Raw genomic sequence first — 18,742 nt, 5'->3', positions numbered from 1 at the left:
ACTGGTCATTCAACTGAGACTGCTCTTCTCTGTGTCACGGAGGCTCTCCGCACTGCTAAAGCTAACTCTCTCTCCTCTGCTCTTGTCCTTCTAGACCTGTCTGCTGCCTTTGATACTGTGAACCATCAGATCCTCCTCTCCACCCTCTCCGAGTTGGGCATCTCCGGCGCAGCTCACTCTTGGATTGCGTCCTACCTGACCGGTCGCTCCTACCAAGTGGCGTGGCGAGAATCTGTCTCCGCACCACGTGCTCTCACCACTGGTGTCCCCCAGGGCTCAGTTCTAGGCCCTCTCCTAGTCTCGCTATACACCAAGTCACTTGGCTCTGTCATATCCTCACATGGCCTCTCCTATCATTGCTACGCTGACGACACACAACTAATCTTCTCCTTTCCCCCTTCTGATAACCAGGTGGCGAATCGCATCTCTGCATGTCTGGCAGACATATCAGTGTGGATGACGGATCACCACCTCAAGCTGAACCTCGGCAAGACGGAGCTGCTCTTCCTCCCGGGGAAGGACTGACCGTTCCATGATCTCGCCATCACGGTTGACAACTCCGTTGTGTCCTCCTCCCAGAGTGCGAAGAGCCTTGGCGTGACCCTGGACAACACCCTGTCGTTCTCCGCTAACATCAAGGTGGTGACCCGTTCCTGTAGGTTCATGCTCTAAAACATTCGGAGAGTACGACCCTGCCTTACACAGGAAGCGGCACAGGTCCTAATCCAGGCACTTGTCATCTCCCGTCTGGATTACTGCAACTCGCTGTTGGCTGGGCTCCCTGCCTGTGCCATTAAACCCCTACAACTCATCCAGAATGCCGCAGCCCGTCTGGTGTTCATCCTTCCCAAGTTCTCTCACGTCACCCCGCTCCTCCGCACACTCCACTGGCTTCCAATTGAAGCTCGCATCTGCTACAAGACCATGTTGCTTGCCTACGGAGCTGTGAGGGGAACGGCACCTCCTTACCTTCAGGCTCTACACCCAAACGAGGGCATTGCGTTCATCCACCTCTGGCCTGCTGGCCCCCCTACCTCTGCGGAAGCACAGTTCACGCTCAGCCCAGTCAAAACTGTTCGCTGCTCTGGCACCCCAATGGTGGAACAAGCTCCCTCACGACGCCAGGACAGCGGAGTCACTCACCACCTTCCGGAGACACTTGAAACCCCACCTCTTTAAGGAATACCTGGGATAGGATAAAGTAATCCTTCTACCCCCCCTTACCCCACCCCCCAAAAAATAAATAATAATAATAATAAAAAAAATACATATTGTAAAGTGGTTATCCCACTGGCTATAAGGTGAATGCACCAATTTGTAAGTCGCTCTGGATAAGAGCGTCTGCTAAATGACATAAATGTAAATGTTATAAGGCCAGCATTTCATAAACTTTACTGTGGAAAAGGTAATATGTTGATATGCTTCAGTTCGCTGCCATATGACTGGTTTCGCGTCAAATATATCGAAAATAATTGTCATTTATATTTACAATCCCCTTATCCAAACAGCTTACTAATTTACCTCTTATCAATACTTAGCCTCTTATCAATTAGTAAATTACAGTGCATGGAGAATTTTATCGTGCGTAAAGGTGGCAGAATTACGAGGGTCAAGGTCAGAATAGGTGTATCTGTAGACACGCCTTCATTTCTTTGATCTCCACCCCAAACGAATAGCGGGTGTGTAGACAACCCTTACAGTTTCCCATGAGTACCTCTCAGAACCCTCTCCCAAAGCCTCCCTCTGGCCCTGGGACTTAGAGACAAACTTAGTGACTTCTTGCAGCTGAGGCAGGCTGGCAACCTCCGACCTCAGCCTGAATCTATTGTCCTGCTGCAGAAGGCCACTTCACACCTACGTGTTAGGGACCAGGTTGCCAGGGGATAGAATCAGCTGACCCGGTCAGCCAATCAGTGGCCTAGCCTGGGGTTGGAGACCCCAGTCTGCCCCTGAACTCTTTAGGTGTCTCCAGGAGGGCAGGTTGAGACAACCTCTAGAAACTCCTGTCCTCTACCTCAACTCACATCTGGAGCCTTTCTACATCCTTCTTCTGGAATCCCTAGCTGTTTTTTTTTTTTGTTTTTTTCGGCTGTTCGCGCGCACACAACCTTTTTTCTGGAGGCAAGTCGAAGATCGGTAGCCGAAGTCTACACCCGTTTGTTGGTGATTGGTCAACAGTAGGGGTGGGAACTATGGACAGGATTCTTCAACGACGTGTTTCAACGAGACAGGGCAGCAGCAGCAGCTAGGTCCTTCTGTCTGGCCATTGAAATCCACAGACACACATAAGTCAGTCTATTCAATGTTTATTGACAAAATAAAACAGAATCAATGGGGTGAGTATACTTTAACTGATCCAGCTAGCAGACAGAAGTTCACGAAGTTCTTAATTAATAGTCCTATGGTTAACAAATTACTCCAAGGTCAAGGGAGGTTTATCAATCAGACAAAAAAAAAAATTATATTATAAAAAGCCAAAATATGAAATAAAACCTTCAAAGTTAAAAAATATACATGAATTTAATTCAAAATGATTTACTGTACAAAGAATTACTCGTCCAAAACGGATCTTTTCTCAAAATAACATACTTTTTTCCTCTTAAAAAAACAAAAACAGAACCCAGCTTCTATTGTTTAAATTTGCTCTTCACTCACAGAAAAAAAGGTTACATATCCCTGATTTTAAAAAATATTGTTAAAACAAAATGGTTCATTTCTTAAACGTGTATGTTTGTCTTCTGAAGGAAAATTTGGTATTTACGTGAAAGCAGTCATCACAAAAGATGGAAAGCTTTAGAGTAACTCACAACCAGGAAGATACACTAAATCAACATAAAATTCATAACTAAGTATTCTGTTTGTCATCAGAAGACAATTGTAAACAAAGGCTTTCTTTGCCAATATGGGAGGAGGATTATTTGGAGACACTTTAAAGCAGGGATCAACTAGACTCAGTCGAGGGACGATTATTTTCATTGAGAGGATGGTCAGGGGGCCGGAACATAATTAAAGATAATTTGTAGACTGCAAATTGACAGCAAGAAGCCCAAACAGATATAATATTTGACTAAAACATAATAATTTCAAACCTTGCTTAGATTTGTATACGGTCACATATAGCCCTCTATTATGCGTGGGAATATTTTGGAACAGATAATAATAAATGAAAATCCCCCGCTGGCCACCAGTTGGGGAACCCTTCTTTAAAGTTTCAGAATCTTGGTCCTCTTTAGTATCTCATTATTCCTATTACTTTAAACAAAATGATCAATAAAAAAATCTAAACTGCACCAAAAAAATACGAAATACATGAAAAAGAAAACATGCAATGAAAAAACCCTTTTAAAAAAACAAGGAGTAAACCGCATCTTCACAAAAACGCAGATTCAGAGGCTCACGAAATACCGAACTAAAATTATATACAAGGTACTATAACAAAACAAAAACGCATAACAACTCAAAACACTGAAGTACAGAAAACAACAACATAATGTCGTTTATTTTCCAGTTGTCCAATACCTTTTTCTTCTAGTCAGGTCAACTCAACAATGGGCGTAAACCTAACTTGAGATCTGTGAACGCAACTCACATTTTTCAAACCAAATCTCCCAATGAAAATCTCCAATTGAAAATCTCAAATTGTAAATTTTGAATACCCACGCATATCTGAAGTTAGGATTGGGCCCTATGAGAGCTGACAAACAATGACGATCATTATTGACTCCTGATGCTAAAATGGATCTAGTCAGAAGTCAGGGAGGTGATAGACTGTATCTGCCGAGGGTGAAAGACTACCCTCCATCTCTCTCTACATCCTCATCTCTCTCTGTCCTCTCTTCACCCTTCCTTTCCTACTTTTCTCCACATCTCTCTTTTCTGTTGTCTCTGTGACCCGTCTTCCTCTCTAATCCATAACTACACTTTCTAAAGTGCCTCCAATGGAAACTGGACTGACAGAAAGGACACAAGTGCCTCCAAATAATACAAACAAAAACTAAACAAATTTAAACAAAAAATGAAAGAAAATAAAACATTTGCACCGAACACATTTCTCCAAATAAAGGGAGAGAGAGAGAACGTGTGTGTGTGTGTGTGTGTGTGTGTGTGTCATAGCATCCCCGTCATCATCTTCAGTACTTTGGCACTTTGGTGTATTCCTCAGTGTGTATGCTCCTACACAGCCCAATGGACAGGATCATACCCAGGAGCTGTAGAGAACACAGAGGTCAGAGGTCAGGTTAACAGCATCACTACATCTAAAGCCTTTCAGGAGGGTTCTCTCAATAGCTGTGATCAATGTATGCTCCTGTAATATAATAATAATATGCCATTTAGCAGACCTGTAGCATGAAGCGTTTACATACACTCAACAACAAAAAAAGAGCTGCTGGCTTGGAAGTGACGTGGATTAAGTCAAGAGGTCAGAAGCTGTTTCTGACAGGCAGTTATTCCTCTTATGGTAAACATCTGTCTGGCTGAGAGACCTGCCTGACAGATATGATAAACATTTGTCTGGCTGAGAGACCTGCCTGACAGATATGATAAACATCTGTCTGGCTGAAAGACCTGCCTGACAGACATGATTCAGGGAGAAAAAAAGCCCTTGCTTTCAGAAGCTCTCAAATCCCTGCTTTTGGTTGTATTGGATTAAGATGAAACACATTGTCCTATAGAATGTATGTGTTGTTCTGGTCCTATAGAATGTATGTGTTGTTCTGGTCCTATAGAATGTATATGTTGTTCCTGTCCTATAGAATGTATATGTTGTTCTGGTCCTATAGAATGTATGTGTTGTTCTGGTCCTATAGAATGTATGTGTTGTTCTGGTCCTATAGAATGTATATGTTGTTCTGGTCCTATAGAATGTATATGTTGTTCTGGTCCTATAGAATGTATGTGTTGTTCTGGTCCTATAGAATGTATGTGTTGTTCTGGTCCTATAGAATGTATGTGTTGTTCTGGTCCTATAGAATGTATGTGTTGTTCTTTACCTCAATGACAGCCACTCCCAGGCAGACCCCCAGGATCACTCCAGCATTGGCAAACAGCCAGCTCTCTACACTGGAGTTACAGCCCTGAGAGAGAGAGAGAGACAGAGAGAGAGACAGAGACAGAGACAGACAGAGACAGACAGAGAGAGACAGAGAGAGACAGAGAGAGACAGAGAGAGACAGAGAGAGAGAGAGAGAGAGAGAGAGAGACAGACAGACAGACAGACAGACAGACAGACAGACAGACAGACAGACAGACAGACAGACAGACAGACAGACAGACAGACAGACAGACAGACAGACAGAGAGAGAGACAGACAGACAGAGAGAGACAGAGAGACAGACAGACAGAGAGAGACAGAGAGACAGAGAGAGAGAGATGTATATTAAAACACAGCCCAATATAGTTACAGGTGATGGTGGTGTTGAGTGGTGTTCATGTTGCAAGTAACTCAATGATGGAGTCAAACACTGTGACCATATTTCAATGCCATTTGAAGTTGACACCGACTTACGTGGAGTACTGACACATGTGTAGCACAAGTATTATGAGCAGCCTCTTTGTAGGGGTGTTCTCTTAATCAATCAACCAATCAATCGAGTGTTCTTACCCTTTGGTAGACGGGCCAGTCAACTGACTGTGCCTCACAGAAGCCGCTGTCGGAGGAGAAATTACCCACAACCAGCGACGCGTTCTGGCAGGAACATGGAAACAGCTGGGAATTGTTCACCATGACATCATTACCATGCCAGTCCATACCACCACTCCATCCACAACACTCCATCTGGAGAGAGAGGGGGATGGATGGAGGGAAGGGAGAGAGAGGGGGATGGAGAGAGAGAGAGAGAGAGAGGGAGAGAGAGTGACAGAGACAGCGACAGAGAGAGAGAGACAGAGAGAGAGAGAGACAGAGCGACAGAGACAGAGACAGAGACAGAGAGAGAGAGAGAGAGAGAGAGAGAGAGAGAGAGAGAGAGAGAGAGAGAGAGAGAGAGAGAGAGAGAGAGAGAGAGAGAGAGAGAGAGAGAGAGAGAGAGAGAGAGAGCGACAGAGACAGAGAGAGACAGAGAGACAGAGAGAGAGAGAGAGACAGAGACAGAGAGAGAGCAACAGAGAGAGAGCGACAGAGAGAGAGAGAAAGAGAAAGATAATGAAAGGAGGAGAACCCCAAGTAGAAACTGTTCAGATGTTTTCAGATAAATTAACGCTGCCTAGCAACCCTATACCGTAAGTATTGCTTTACAATGAACTAGGACAAAGACATGTCCCAGCTGCTGAAGGGGTTGACAAGGAGCTGAGAGGGAAAGTATTCTCCACTTCCTTTGTTTGAAATAACTTTTCCAGACAGATGGAGCTTTAAGAGCTTGGCGGAAGGCCTTCCTGTCAATCCATTTCTAACAGCTATGGTTTGGCTCCACTGAAACAATCTATTTAGATGTTTTTACGACTGCTTCAAACGTGGAGTTAACACCCAGGAATGGTGCCAAACAAATGACACAAGTCTAATTTCTGTACAGAGAACCTTACACCAAGCTACTCGGCTACTAAGATCACACTGGTTCGTTTCACTTCAGGTAATTGCCAAACCTATGCAAATTATTGGTCAAAGATCCACTGTATTTTATGAATTTTCTTAGCAGGGTTTACACCACTTGCCAGTTTACCATAAAACTACAGGTACATTCTTTTTGAACCGTTAAATCCCTATAGTCGACTGGTGTGTTGACTTTTGAACTGGTTCGAAATTGACCTCCGTTGCAAGTAAAAAATAACACCCTTTCCCCTTAGTTCAAATTTTTATGGGCGTCATGCCCCCGGACCCCCTAATCGACTCTTTCAATCTTGTTACATTTCTGTATTCTGACCTCTAGGCGTCACTTTCACATTGGCTCTACTCAGAGTAGGGTTGAAGTTGTAGACAGTGATCTAAGGTCAGCTAGTGTTCTCCACTCTAATGGTTCAGGTTAGAGTTAAGGGAAGATAACCTGATCCTAGATCTGTGTTCTCCACTCACCGTCCTCTGTATGTAGTCCCAGGCCTGCTCGGTGGTGCTGTTCTTGCCAGGGTAGTTTTTCAGGATCTGGGTCATGATGTTGGACATCTCATTATTTAGCTGAGACAGAGAGAGAAGGGGGAAACCAGTCAAGTCAGCCAGAGTCAATCAACCAGTCAGCCAGAGAGTCAGACAGACAGACAGTGTTGGTTTCTAAACTAAAGTTTCCAACACAAACACAATGCCTGGAGAGAAAACACTAACACAATGCCCAGAACTAGAGAGAGAATCAGTTTAATAAATCAGAATAAATTCCTTGAGAAAAATGTCCCTGATCATTTAAAACTAGCATCGTTTTGTAATGTGCAGATCTTATGGTTCCAACTCCTCTCTGACCTCTCTCCATTCCTTCTCTGTTGAATCGGGTAAATATGGTTCCAACTCTGACCCCTCTCCATTCCTTCTCTGTTGAATCGGGTAAATATGGTTCCAACTCCCCTCTGACCCCTCTCCATTCCTTCTCTGTTGAATCGGGTAAATATGGTTCCAACTCCACTCTCACCCCTCTCCATTCCTTCTCTGTTGAATCGGGTAAATATGGTTCCAACTCCCCTCTGACCCCTCTCCATTCCTTCTCTGTTGAATCGGGTAAATATGGTTCCAACTCCCCTCTGACCCCCTCTCCATTCCTTCTCTGTTGAATCAGGTAAATATGGTTCCAACTCCCCTCTGACCCCTCTCCATTCCTTCTCTGTTGAATCGGGTAAATATGGTTCCAACTCCCCTCTGACCTCTCTCCATTCCTTCTCTGTTGAATCGGGTAAATATGGTTCCAACTCCACTCTCTGACCCCTCTCCATTCCTTCTCTGTTGAATCGGGTAAATATGGTTCCAACTCCCCTCTGACCTCTCTCCATTCCTTCTCTGTTGAATCGGGTAAATATGGTTCCAACTCCCCTCTGACCTCTCTCCATTCCTTCTCTGTTGAATCGGGTAAATATGGTTCCAACTCCACTCTCTGACCCCCTCTCCATTCCTTCTCTGTTGAATCGGGTAAATATGGTTCCAACTCCACTCTCTGACCCCTCTCCATTCCTTCTCTGTTGAATCGGGTAAATATGGTTCCAACTCCCCTCTGACCCCCTCTCCATTCCTTCTCTGTTGAATCGGGTAAATATGGTTCCAACTCCCCTCTGACCCCCTCTCCATTCCTTCTCTGTTGAATCGGGTAAATATGGTTCCAACTCTGACCCCTCTCCATTCCTTCTCTGTTGAATCGGGTAAATATGGTTCCAACTCCACTCTCTGACCCCTCTCCATTCCTTCTCTGTTGAACCGGGTAAATATGGTTCCAACTCCTCTCTGACCCCTCTCCATTCCTTCTCTGTTGAATCGGGTAAATATGGTTCCAACTCCCCTCTGACCCCCTCTCCATTCCTTCTCTGTTGAATCGGGTAAATATGGTTCCAACTCCGCTCTGACCCCTCTCCATTCCTTCTCTGTTGAATCGGGTAAATATGGTTCCAACTCCACTCTCTGACCCCTCTCCATTCCTTCTCTGTTGAATCGGGTAAATATGGTTCCAACTCCCCTCTGACCCCTCTCCATTCCTTCTCTGTTGAATCGGGTAAATATGGTTCCAACTCCGCTCTGACCCCCTCTCCATTCCTTCTCTGTTGAATCGGGTAAATATGGTTCCAACTCCGCTCTGACCCCCTCTCCATTCCTTCTCTGTTGAATCGGGTAAATATGGTTCCAACTCCACTCGGACCCCTCTCCATTCCTTCTCTGTTGAATCGGGTAAATATGGTTCCAACTCCGCTCTGACCCCTCTCCATTCCTTCTCTGTTGAATCGGGTAAATAAAGTGCACGGAGGCTTTGTCCCAAATGGCACCCTATTCCCTTTATAGTGCACTACTGTTGACAAGGGCACATAGAGCTCCAGTCAAAAGTAGTGCACTACAGTGCATTCGGAAAGTATTCAGACCCCTTGACTTTTTCCACATTTTGTTATGTTACAACCATTTTCTAAAATTGATTAAATTGGGGCGGGGGGGTTCTCATCAATCTACATTTACATTTACATTTTAGTCATTTAGCAGACGCTCTTATCCAGAGCGACTTACAGGAGCAATTAGGGTTAAGTGCCTTGCTCAAGGGCACATCGACAGATTTTTCACCTAGTCGGCTCGGGGATTAGAACCAGCGACCTTTCGGTTACTGGCACAACGCTCTTAACCACTAAGCTACCTGCCGCCCTATCTACACACAATACCCGATAATATTAATAATGACAAAGTGAAAACAGGTTTTTATAAATTTTTGCACATTTATTAGAGCAAAAACCAAGCCATGAGGTCGAAGGAATTGTCCGTAGAGCTCCGAGACAGGATTGTGTTGAGGCACAGATCTGGGGAAGGGTACCAAAACATTTCTGCAGCATTGAAGGTCCCCAAGAACACAGTGGCCTCCATCATTCTTAAACCTGGCACCATCCCTACGGTGAAGTATGGTGGTGGCAGCATCATGCTGTGGGGATGTTTTTCAGCGGCAGGGACTGGGAGACTAGTCAGGATCGAGGCAAAGATGAATGTAGCAAAGTACATAGAGATCCTTGATGAAAACCTGCTCCCGAGCGCTCAGGACCTCAGACTGGGGCGAAGGTTCACCTTCCAACAGGACAACGACCCTAAGCACACAGCCAAGACAACGCAGGTGTGGCTTCGGGACAAGTCTCTGAATGTCCTTGAGTGGCCCAGCCAGAGCCCGGACTTGAACCCGATCAAACATTTCCGGAGAGATCTGAAAATAGCTGTGTAGCAACGCTCCCCATCCAACCTGACAGAGCTTGAGAGGATCTGCAGAGAAGAATGGGAGAAACTCCCCAAATACAGGTGTGCCAAGCTTGTAACATCACACCCAAGAATACTCGAGGCTGTAATCGCTGCCAAAGGTGCTTCAACAAAGTACTGAGTAAAGGGTCTGAATACTTACAGTTGAAGGCGGAAGTTTACATACACTTAGGTTGGAGTCATTAAAACTCATTTTTCAACCACTCCACAAATTTCTTGTTAACAAACTATAGTTTTGGCAAGTCGGTTAGGACATCTACTTTGTGCATGACACAAGTAATTTTTCCAACAATTGTTTACAGACAGATTATTTCACTTACAATTCACTGTATCACAATTCCAGTGGGTCAGAAGTTTACATACACTAAGTTGACTGTGCCTTTAAACAGCTTGGAAAATTCCAGAAAATGATGTCATGGCTTTGGAAGCTTCTGATAGGCTAATCGACATAATTTGAGTCAATTGGAGGTGTACCTGTGGATGTATTTCAAGACCTACCTTCAAACTCCGTGCCTCTTTGCTTGACATCATGGGAAAATCAAAATAAATAAGCCAAGACCTCAGAAAAAACATTGTAGACCTCCACAAGTCTGGTTCATCCTTGGGAGCAATTTCCAAACGCCTGAAGGTACCACGTTCATCTGTACAAACAATAGTATGCAAGTATAAACACCATGGGACCACGCAGCCGTCGAGACGCTACTTTGGTGCGAAAAGTGCAAATCAATCCCAGAACAACAGCAAATGACCTTGTGAAGATGCTGGAGGAAACAGGTACAAAAGTATCTATATCCACAGTAACACTAGTCCTATATCGACATAACCTGAAAGGCCGCTCAGCAGGGAAGAACCCACTGCTACAAAACCGCCATAAAAAAGCCACACTACGGTTTGCAACTGCACATGGAGAAATGTCCTCTGGTCTGATGAAACAAAAATAGAACTGTTTGGCCATAATGACCATTGTTGTATTTGGAGGAAAAAGGGGGTTGCTTGCAAGCCGAAGAACACCATCATGCTGTGGGGGTGGCTTGCTGCAGGAGGGACTGGTGCACTTCACAAAATAGATGGGGAAGGAGGAAGGAAAATTATGTGGATATATTGAAGTAACATCTCAAGACATCAGTCAGGAAGTTAAAGCTTGGTCGCAAATGGTCTTCCAAATGGACAATGACCCCAAGCAATCTTCCAAAGTTGTGGCAAAATGGCTTAAGGACAACAAAGTCAAGGTATTGGAGTGGCCATCACAAAGCCCTGACCTCAATCTTATTGAAAATGTGTGGGCAGAACTGAAAAAGCGTGTGCGAGCAAGGAGGCCTACAAACATGACTCAGTTACACCAGCTCTGTCAGGAGGAATGGGCCAACATTCACCCAACTTATTGTGGGACGCTTGTGGAAGGCTACCCGAAACATTTGACCCAAGTTAAACAATTTAAAGGCAATGCTACCAAATACTAATTGAGTGTATGTAAACTTCTGACCCACTGGGAATGTGATGAAAGAAATAAAAGCTGAAATAAATAATTCTCTCTAATATTATTCTGACATTTCAATTCTTAAAATAAAGTGGTGATCCTAACTGACCTAAGACAGGGAATTTTTACTAGGATTAAATGTCAGGAATTGTGAAAAACTGAGTTTAAATGCATTTGGCTAAGATGTATGTAAACTTCAGAGTTCAACTGTATGTATATTTCAGTATTTTAAAAATCTGTTTTTGCTTTGTTACTATGGGGTGTAGATTGTTACTATGGGTGTAGATTGTTACTATGGGTGTAGATTGTTACTATGGGGTGTAGATTGTTACTATGGGGTGTAGATTGTTACTATGGGGTGTAGATTGTTACTATGGGGTGTAGATTGTTACTATGGGGTGTAGATTGTTACTATTGGGTGTAGAGTGTTACTATGGGGTAGATTGTTACTATGGGGTGTAGATTGTTACTATGGGGTGTAGATTGTTACTATGGGGTGTAGATTGTTACTATGGGGTGTAGATTGTTACTATGGGGTGTAGAGTGTTACTATGGGGTGTAGATTGTTACTATGGGTGTAGATTGTTACTATGGGGTGTAGATTGTTACTATGGGGTGTAGAGTGTTACTATGGGGTGTAGAGTGTTACTATGGGGTGTAGATTGTTACTATGGGGTGTAGATTGTTACTATGGGGTGTAGATTGTTACTATGGGGTGTAGATTGTTACTATGGGGTGTAGATTGTTACTATGGGGTGTAGATTGTTACTATGGGGTGTAGATTGTTACTATGGGTGTAGATTGTTACTATGGGGTGTAGATTGTTACTATGGGGTGTAGATTGTTACTATGGGGTGTAGATTGTTACTATGGGGTGTATATTGTTACTATGGGTGTAGATTGTTACTATGGGGTGTAGATTGTTACTATGGGGTGTAGATTGTTACTATGGGTGTAGATTGTTACTATGGGGTGTATATTGTTACTATGGGGTGTAGATTGTTACTATGGGGTGTAGATTGTTACTATGGGGTGTAGATTGTTACTATGGGGTGTAGATTGTTACTATGGGGTGTAGATTGTTACTATGGGGTGTATATTGTTACTATGGGGTGTAGATTGTTACTATGGGGTGTAGATTGTTACTATGGGGTGTAGATTGTTACTATGGGGTGTAGATTGTTACTATGGGGTGTAGATTGTTACTATGGGGTGTAGATTGTTACTATGGGGTGTAGATTGTTACTATGGGGTATTGGGTGTAGATTGATGAGGGGAATAAGGCTCTAATGTAACAAAATGTGGAAAAAGTCAAGGGGTCTGAATACTTTCCGAATGCACTGTAGTGCACTACTTTTGACTGGAGCTCTATGTGCCCTTGTCAACAGTAGTGCACTATAAAGGGAATTGGCTGCCATTTGGGATGCAGTTTGACTGCCACCTTACAAGCTACATGATTTGGACATGTCTGTTGTGTTGAAATGCTTAGTTATAGTGAACAGAGCGTGTGCTATTGAAAAAGCAGATCTTGTTTAAAGCGCTGAAGCAACATGTACAGTCTTGAAAGTCCATTTGGCAGAGAGGCAGCTGCCGCTGGCTGATGGTGGATCCAGACTTCCAACGAGGGTTCTCTTTCAGATAGAATAAGCAGGGAGCAGCAGGGATACATCAGGGATAATAGCTAGGGCTGTCCCAAATAGCACCATATTCCCTATATACTGTAGTGCACACTACTTTGGGTAGTGCACTATAAAGGGAATAGGGTGCCATTTGGGACGCTGGCAATATCTGGGTCTGAGAGGTGGATTCCAGCTTTACGGTGTATCCTAGTCAGATGCTTCCCTTCAGGTCCTCTGGGAGACAGACAGTGTGTGTGTGTGTGTGTGTGTGTGTGTGTGTTAAGGCCGCTGAATCAAGCCAGCAAACTATCCTCTCCAGCCAGGGTGGGTTCTGTTCCATTCCAAGTCTATAGCTTCTGCTAGAATCTGCTAGGCCATTCCAAACCAGCTAGAAGGTTATAGAAGGTATGCCTCTGTGTGTGTGTGTGTGTGTGCATGTTTCTTCAATTATCCACATCTGTGTTTACACCTCTCTTCATCTGGTGTGTGTGTTCCTACCAGCAGCAGTCACCCTCTCTCTCTCTGACCCCTCTCCTCACTGACAGACAACACCTCTCTCTCTCTGACCCCTCTCCTCACTGACAGACACACCTCTCTCTGACCCCTCTCCTCACTGACAGACACACCTCTCTCTCTCTGACCCCTCTCCTCACTGACAGACAACACCTCTCTCTCTCTGACCCCTCTCCTCACTGACAGACACACCTCTCTCTGACCCCTCTCCTCACTGACAGACACACCTCTCTCTCTCTGACCCCTCTCCTCACTGACAGACACACCTCTCTCTCTCTGACCCCTCTCCTCACTGACAGACACACCTCTCTCTGACCCCTCTCCTCACGGACAGACACACCTCTCTCTCTCTGACCCCTCTCCTCACTGACAGACACACCTCTCTCTGACCCCTCTCCTCACGGACAGACACACCTCTCTCTCTCTGACCCCTCTCCTCACGGACAGACACACCTCTCTCTCTCTGACCCCTCTCCTCACGGACAGACACACCTCTCTCTCTCTGACCCCTCTCCTCACTGACAGACACACCTCTCTCTCTCTCTCTGACACCTCTCCGCACTGACAGACACCTCTCTCTCTCTGACCCCTCTCCTCACTGACAGACACACCTCTCTCTCTCTCTCTGACCCCTCTCCTCACTGACAGACAACACACCTCTCTCTCTCTGACCCCTCTCCTCACTGACAGACAACACCTCTCTCTCTCTGACAGACACACCTCTCTCTCTCTCTCTCTGACCCCTCTCCTCACTGACAGACACCTCTCTCTCTGACCCCTCTCCTCACTGACAGACACCTCTCTCTCTGACCCCTCTCCTCACTGACAGACAACACCTCTCCGCACTGACAGACACACCTCTCTCTCTCTCTCTCTCTCTGACCCCTCTCCTCACTGACAGACAACACACCTCTCTCTCTGACCCCTCTCCTCACTGACAGACACACCTCTCTCTCTCTCTGACCCCTCTCCTCACTGACAGACACACCTCTCGCTCTCTGACCCCTCTCCTCACTGACAGACAACACCTCTCGCTCTCTCTCTGACCCCTCTCCTCACTGACAGACACACCTCTCTCTCTCTGACCCCTCTCCTCACTGACAGACACACCTCTCTCTCTCTGACCCCTCTCCTCACTGACAGACAACACCTCTCTCTCTCTCTCTGACCCCTCTCCTCACTGACAGACACACCTCTCTCTCTCTGACCCCTCTCCTCACTGACAGACACACCTCTCTCTCTCTGACCCCTCTCCTCACTGACAGACACCTCTCTCTCTCTCTGACCCCTCTCCTCACTGACAGACAACACCTCTCTCTCTGACCCCTCTCCTCACTGACAGACACACCTCTCTCTCTCTCTGACCCCTCTCCTCACTGACAGACACACCTCTCTCTCTCTCTGACCCCTCTCCTCACTGACAGACACACCTCTCTCTCTCTGACCCCTCTCCTCACTGACAGACACACCTCTCTCTCTCTGACCCCTCTCCTCACTGACAGACAACACCTCTCTCTCTCTGACCCCTCTCCTCACTGACAGACACACCTCTCTCTCTCTGACCCCTCTCCACACTGACAGACAACACCTCTCTCTCTCTCTCTGACCCCTCTCCTCACTGACAGACACACCTCTCTCTCTCTGACCCCTCTCCTCACTGACAGACACACCTCTCTCTCTCTCTCTCTCTCTGACCCCTCTCCTCACTGACAGACACACCTCTCTCTCTCTGACCCCTCTCCTCACTGACAGACAACACCTCTCTCTCTGACCCCTCTCCTCACTGACAGACACACCTCTCTCTCTCTCTGACCCCTCTCCTCACTGACAGACACACCTCTCTCTCTCTGACCCCTCCACACTGACAGACACACCTCTCTCTCTCTCTCTCTGACCCCTCTCCTCACTGACAGACAACACCTCTCTCTCTCTGACCCCTCTCCTCACTGACAGACACACCTCTCTCTCTCTCTGACCCCTCTCCTCACTGACAGACAACACCTCTCTCTCTGACCCCTCTCCTCACTGACAGACACACCTCTCTCTCTCTCTCTGACCCCTCTCCTCACTGACAGACACACCTCTCTCTCTCTGACCCCTCTCCTCACTGACAGACAACACCTCTCTCTCTGACCCCTCTCCTCACTGACAGACACACCTCTCTCTCTCTGACCCCTCTCCTCACTGACAGACAACACCTCTCTCTCTCTCTCTGACCCCTCTCCTCACTGACAGACACACCTCTCTCTCTCTGACCCCTCTCCTCACTGACAGACACACCTCTCTCTCTCTGACCCCTCTCCTCACTGACAGACACACCTCTCTCTCTCTGACCCCTCTCCTCACTGACAGACAACACCTCTCTCTCTCTGACCCCTCTCCTCACTGACACACACACCTCTCTCTCTCTGACCCCTCTCCTCACTGACAGACACACCTCTCTCTCTGACCCCTCTCCTCACTGACAGACAACACCTCTCTCTCTGACCCCTCTCCTCACTGACCCCTCTCCTCACTGACAGACAACACCTCTCTCTCTCTGACCCCTCTCCTCACTGACAGACACACCTCTCTCTCTCTGACCCCTCTCCTCACTGACAGACACACCTCTCTCTCTCTGACCCCTCTCCTCACTGACAGACACACCTCTCTCTCTGACCCCTCTCCTCACTGACAGACACACCTCTCTCTCTCTGACCCCTCTCCTCACTGACAGACACACACCTGGCCAGGCTTTCCTCTGGACCTCCTGGGGCCTCCTGTGCATTAATAACCACCACCACACTAGTGCCCTGCAGTTTTCATAGTGAACAACAGGGGGCACTGTGATACCAAACACCGCTCAATCAGCTTGACATGACGCTGGCTTGTCCCAAATGGCACCCGGTTCATGTCTTTTGAGCAGGGCCCATAGGGATAAGGAATATGATGCCATTTGGGAAACAGCCACTATCTATTGGCTTGTCAGGGGTGTTTTATCACAAACTCATCTTAGCTAAATGAAACCAACAGGGGGAAATTATTTACAGTGTGCTATTGACAACCCACACATAGAAAGTCCCAGAGAAGCTGGGAACACTTTTCATTCCTTGGAAATAATTTTATTTTCTTGGCAGTTATACTCCAACACAGTCATGTCAATACAGCTTTTGTTCTGACTGAAAGTAAAAGGTGTAATCAGTAGGCAGTCTCAAAACAAGGTGTAGTCTCAAAACAAGGTGCAGTCTCAAAACAAGGTGTAGTCTCAAAACAAGGTGTAGTCTCAAAACAAGGTGTAGTCTCAAAACAAGGTGTAGTCTCAAAACAAGGTGTAGTCTCAAAACAAGGTGTAGTCTCAAAACAAGGTGTAGTCTCAAAACAAGGTGTAGTCTCAAGGGTGTTCTGAGTCATTTTCAACAGAACAGGTTGTGTTCAGGCGGGTGCAACATTATGGAATGTTCAGGTACACATATATTGTAGAACAGACGGTGGCAGGTAGCCTAGTGGTTAAGAGCGGTGGCAGGCAGATAGCCTAGTGGTTAAGAGTGGTGGCAGGTAGCCTAGTGGTTAAGAGTGGTGGCAGGTAGCCTAGTGGTTAAGAGTGGTGGCAGGTAGCCTAGTGGTTAAGAGTGGTGGCAGGTAGCCTAGTGGTTAAGAGCGGTGGCAGGTAGCCTAGTGGTTAAGAGCGGTGGCAGGTAGCCTAGTGGTTAAGAGCGGTGGCAGGTAGGTAGCCTAGTGGTTAAGAGCGGTGCCAGGTAGCCTAGTGGTTAAGAGCGGTGGCAGGTAGCCTAGTGGTTAAGAGCGGTGGCAGGTAGCCTAGTGGTTAAGAGTGGTGGCAGGCAGGTAGCCTAGTGGTTAAGAGCGGCGGCAGGCAGGTAGCCTAGTGGTTAAGAGCGGTGGCAGGCAGGTAGCCTAGTGGTTAAGAGTGGTGGCAGATAGCCTAGTGGTTAAGAGCGGTGGCAGGTAGCCTAGTGGTTAAGAGCGGTGGCAGGCAGGTAGCCTAGTGGTTAAGAGCGGTGGCAGGTAGCCTAGTGGTTAAGAGTGGTGGCAGGCAGGTAGCCTAGTGGTTAAGAGCGGCGGCAGGCAGGTAGCCTAGTGGTTAAGAGCGGTGGCAGGCAGGTAGCCTAGTGGTTAAGAGTGGTGGCAGATAGCCTAGTGGTTAAGAGTGGTGGCAGGTAGCCTAGTGGTTAAGAGTGGTGGCAGATAGCCTAGTGGTTAAGAGTGGTGGCAGGTAGCCTAGTGGTTAAGAGCGGTGGCAGGTAGCCTAGTGGTTAAGAGTGGTGGCAGGCAGGTAGCCTAGTGGTTAAGAGTGGTGGCAGGCAGGTAGCCTAGTGGTTAAGAGTGGTGGCAGGTAGCCTAGTGGTTAAGAGTGGTGCCAGGTAGCCTAGTGGTTAAGAGTGGTGGCAGGCAGGTAGCCTAGTGGTTAAGAGCGGTGGCAGGTAGCCTAGTGGTTAAGAGCGGTGGCAGGCAGGTAGCCTAGTGGTTAAGAGCGGTGCCAGGTAGCCTAGTGGTTAAGAGCGGTGCCAGGTAGCCTAGTGGTTAAGAGCGGTGGCAGCCAGGTAGCCTAGTGGTTAAGAGCGGTGCCAGGTAGCCTAGTGGTTAAGAGCGGTGCCAGGTAGCCTAGTGGTTAAGAGTGGTGCCAGGTAGCCTAGTGGTTAAGAGTGGTGCCAGGTAGCCTAGTGGTTAAGAGTGGTGGCAGGCAGGTAGCCTAGTGGTTAAGAGCGGTGGCAGGTAGCCTAGTGGTTAAGAGTGGTGCCAGGTAGCCTAGTGGTTAAGAGCGGTGGCAGGTAGCAGTAAGAGCGGTGGTGGGTAAGAGCGTTGGGCCAGTAACCGAAAGGTCACTGGTTCAAATCCCCGAGCTGCCTAGGTGAAAAATCTGTTGATGTGCCCTTGAGCAAGGCACTTAACCCTAATTGCTCCTGTAAGTCACTCTGGATAAGAGCGTCTGCTAAATGACAAAATAAAATACAATTACATACTTTTCTGACATGTAGAGTAAGAATGGCAAAGTTATATATACACATGGTATTTATATCGGCAATATTCAGTAAGTTGCTCTTTCCTGAACGCGACCAACAACAGGTGTAAACAGGAAGTGACATCACTTACCAGGTCCTTCTGGAAGTAGAGGAGTACACCAGCTGCCACCTGACCAATCAGAATCAGCAGCAGGCAGGTGAAGTACTGGGGAGGAAGAGAGGATCATGGGATATATGGAGATGACATCACTATGGCAACAGTCCATCATAACAATGCATGAACATCTATCCATCCCGACATCAATACCCCCTGCCTTCAAATATAATTGCATTATGT

The 18,742-nt window shown here is 46.6% G+C and overlaps 1 protein-coding gene across 1 annotated transcript in view; it reads right to left on the bottom strand.

Annotated features, from left to right (window-relative positions):
• Positions 1 to 2,290: 2,290 nt before the first annotated feature.
• The window catches only part of LOC311122286 (CD82 antigen-like), a 38,112-nt gene continuing 21,660 nt past the window's right edge, over positions 2,291 to 18,742 (bottom strand). Inside the window, exons 4-8 of the mRNA XM_084196672.1 lie at positions 18,536 to 18,610; positions 7,007 to 7,105; positions 5,603 to 5,776; positions 4,992 to 5,075; positions 2,291 to 4,208 (exon numbers count right to left, since the gene is read on the bottom strand). Of these exons, the coding sequence (XP_084052798.1) occupies positions 4,131 to 4,208; positions 4,992 to 5,075; positions 5,603 to 5,776; positions 7,007 to 7,105; positions 18,536 to 18,610 (510 nt within the window). The 3' untranslated portion in view covers positions 2,291 to 4,130. The remainder of the gene's footprint in view (positions 4,209 to 4,991; positions 5,076 to 5,602; positions 5,777 to 7,006; positions 7,106 to 18,535; positions 18,611 to 18,742) is intronic.

Source organism: Coregonus lavaretus (assembly GCF_964263955.1).
Source record: "Coregonus lavaretus genome assembly, contig: HAP1_SCAFFOLD_3591, whole genome shotgun sequence".
Taxonomy (NCBI): domain Eukaryota; kingdom Metazoa; phylum Chordata; class Actinopteri; order Salmoniformes; family Salmonidae; genus Coregonus; species Coregonus lavaretus.
This window is presented reverse-complemented; position numbering and strand designations above follow the sequence as displayed.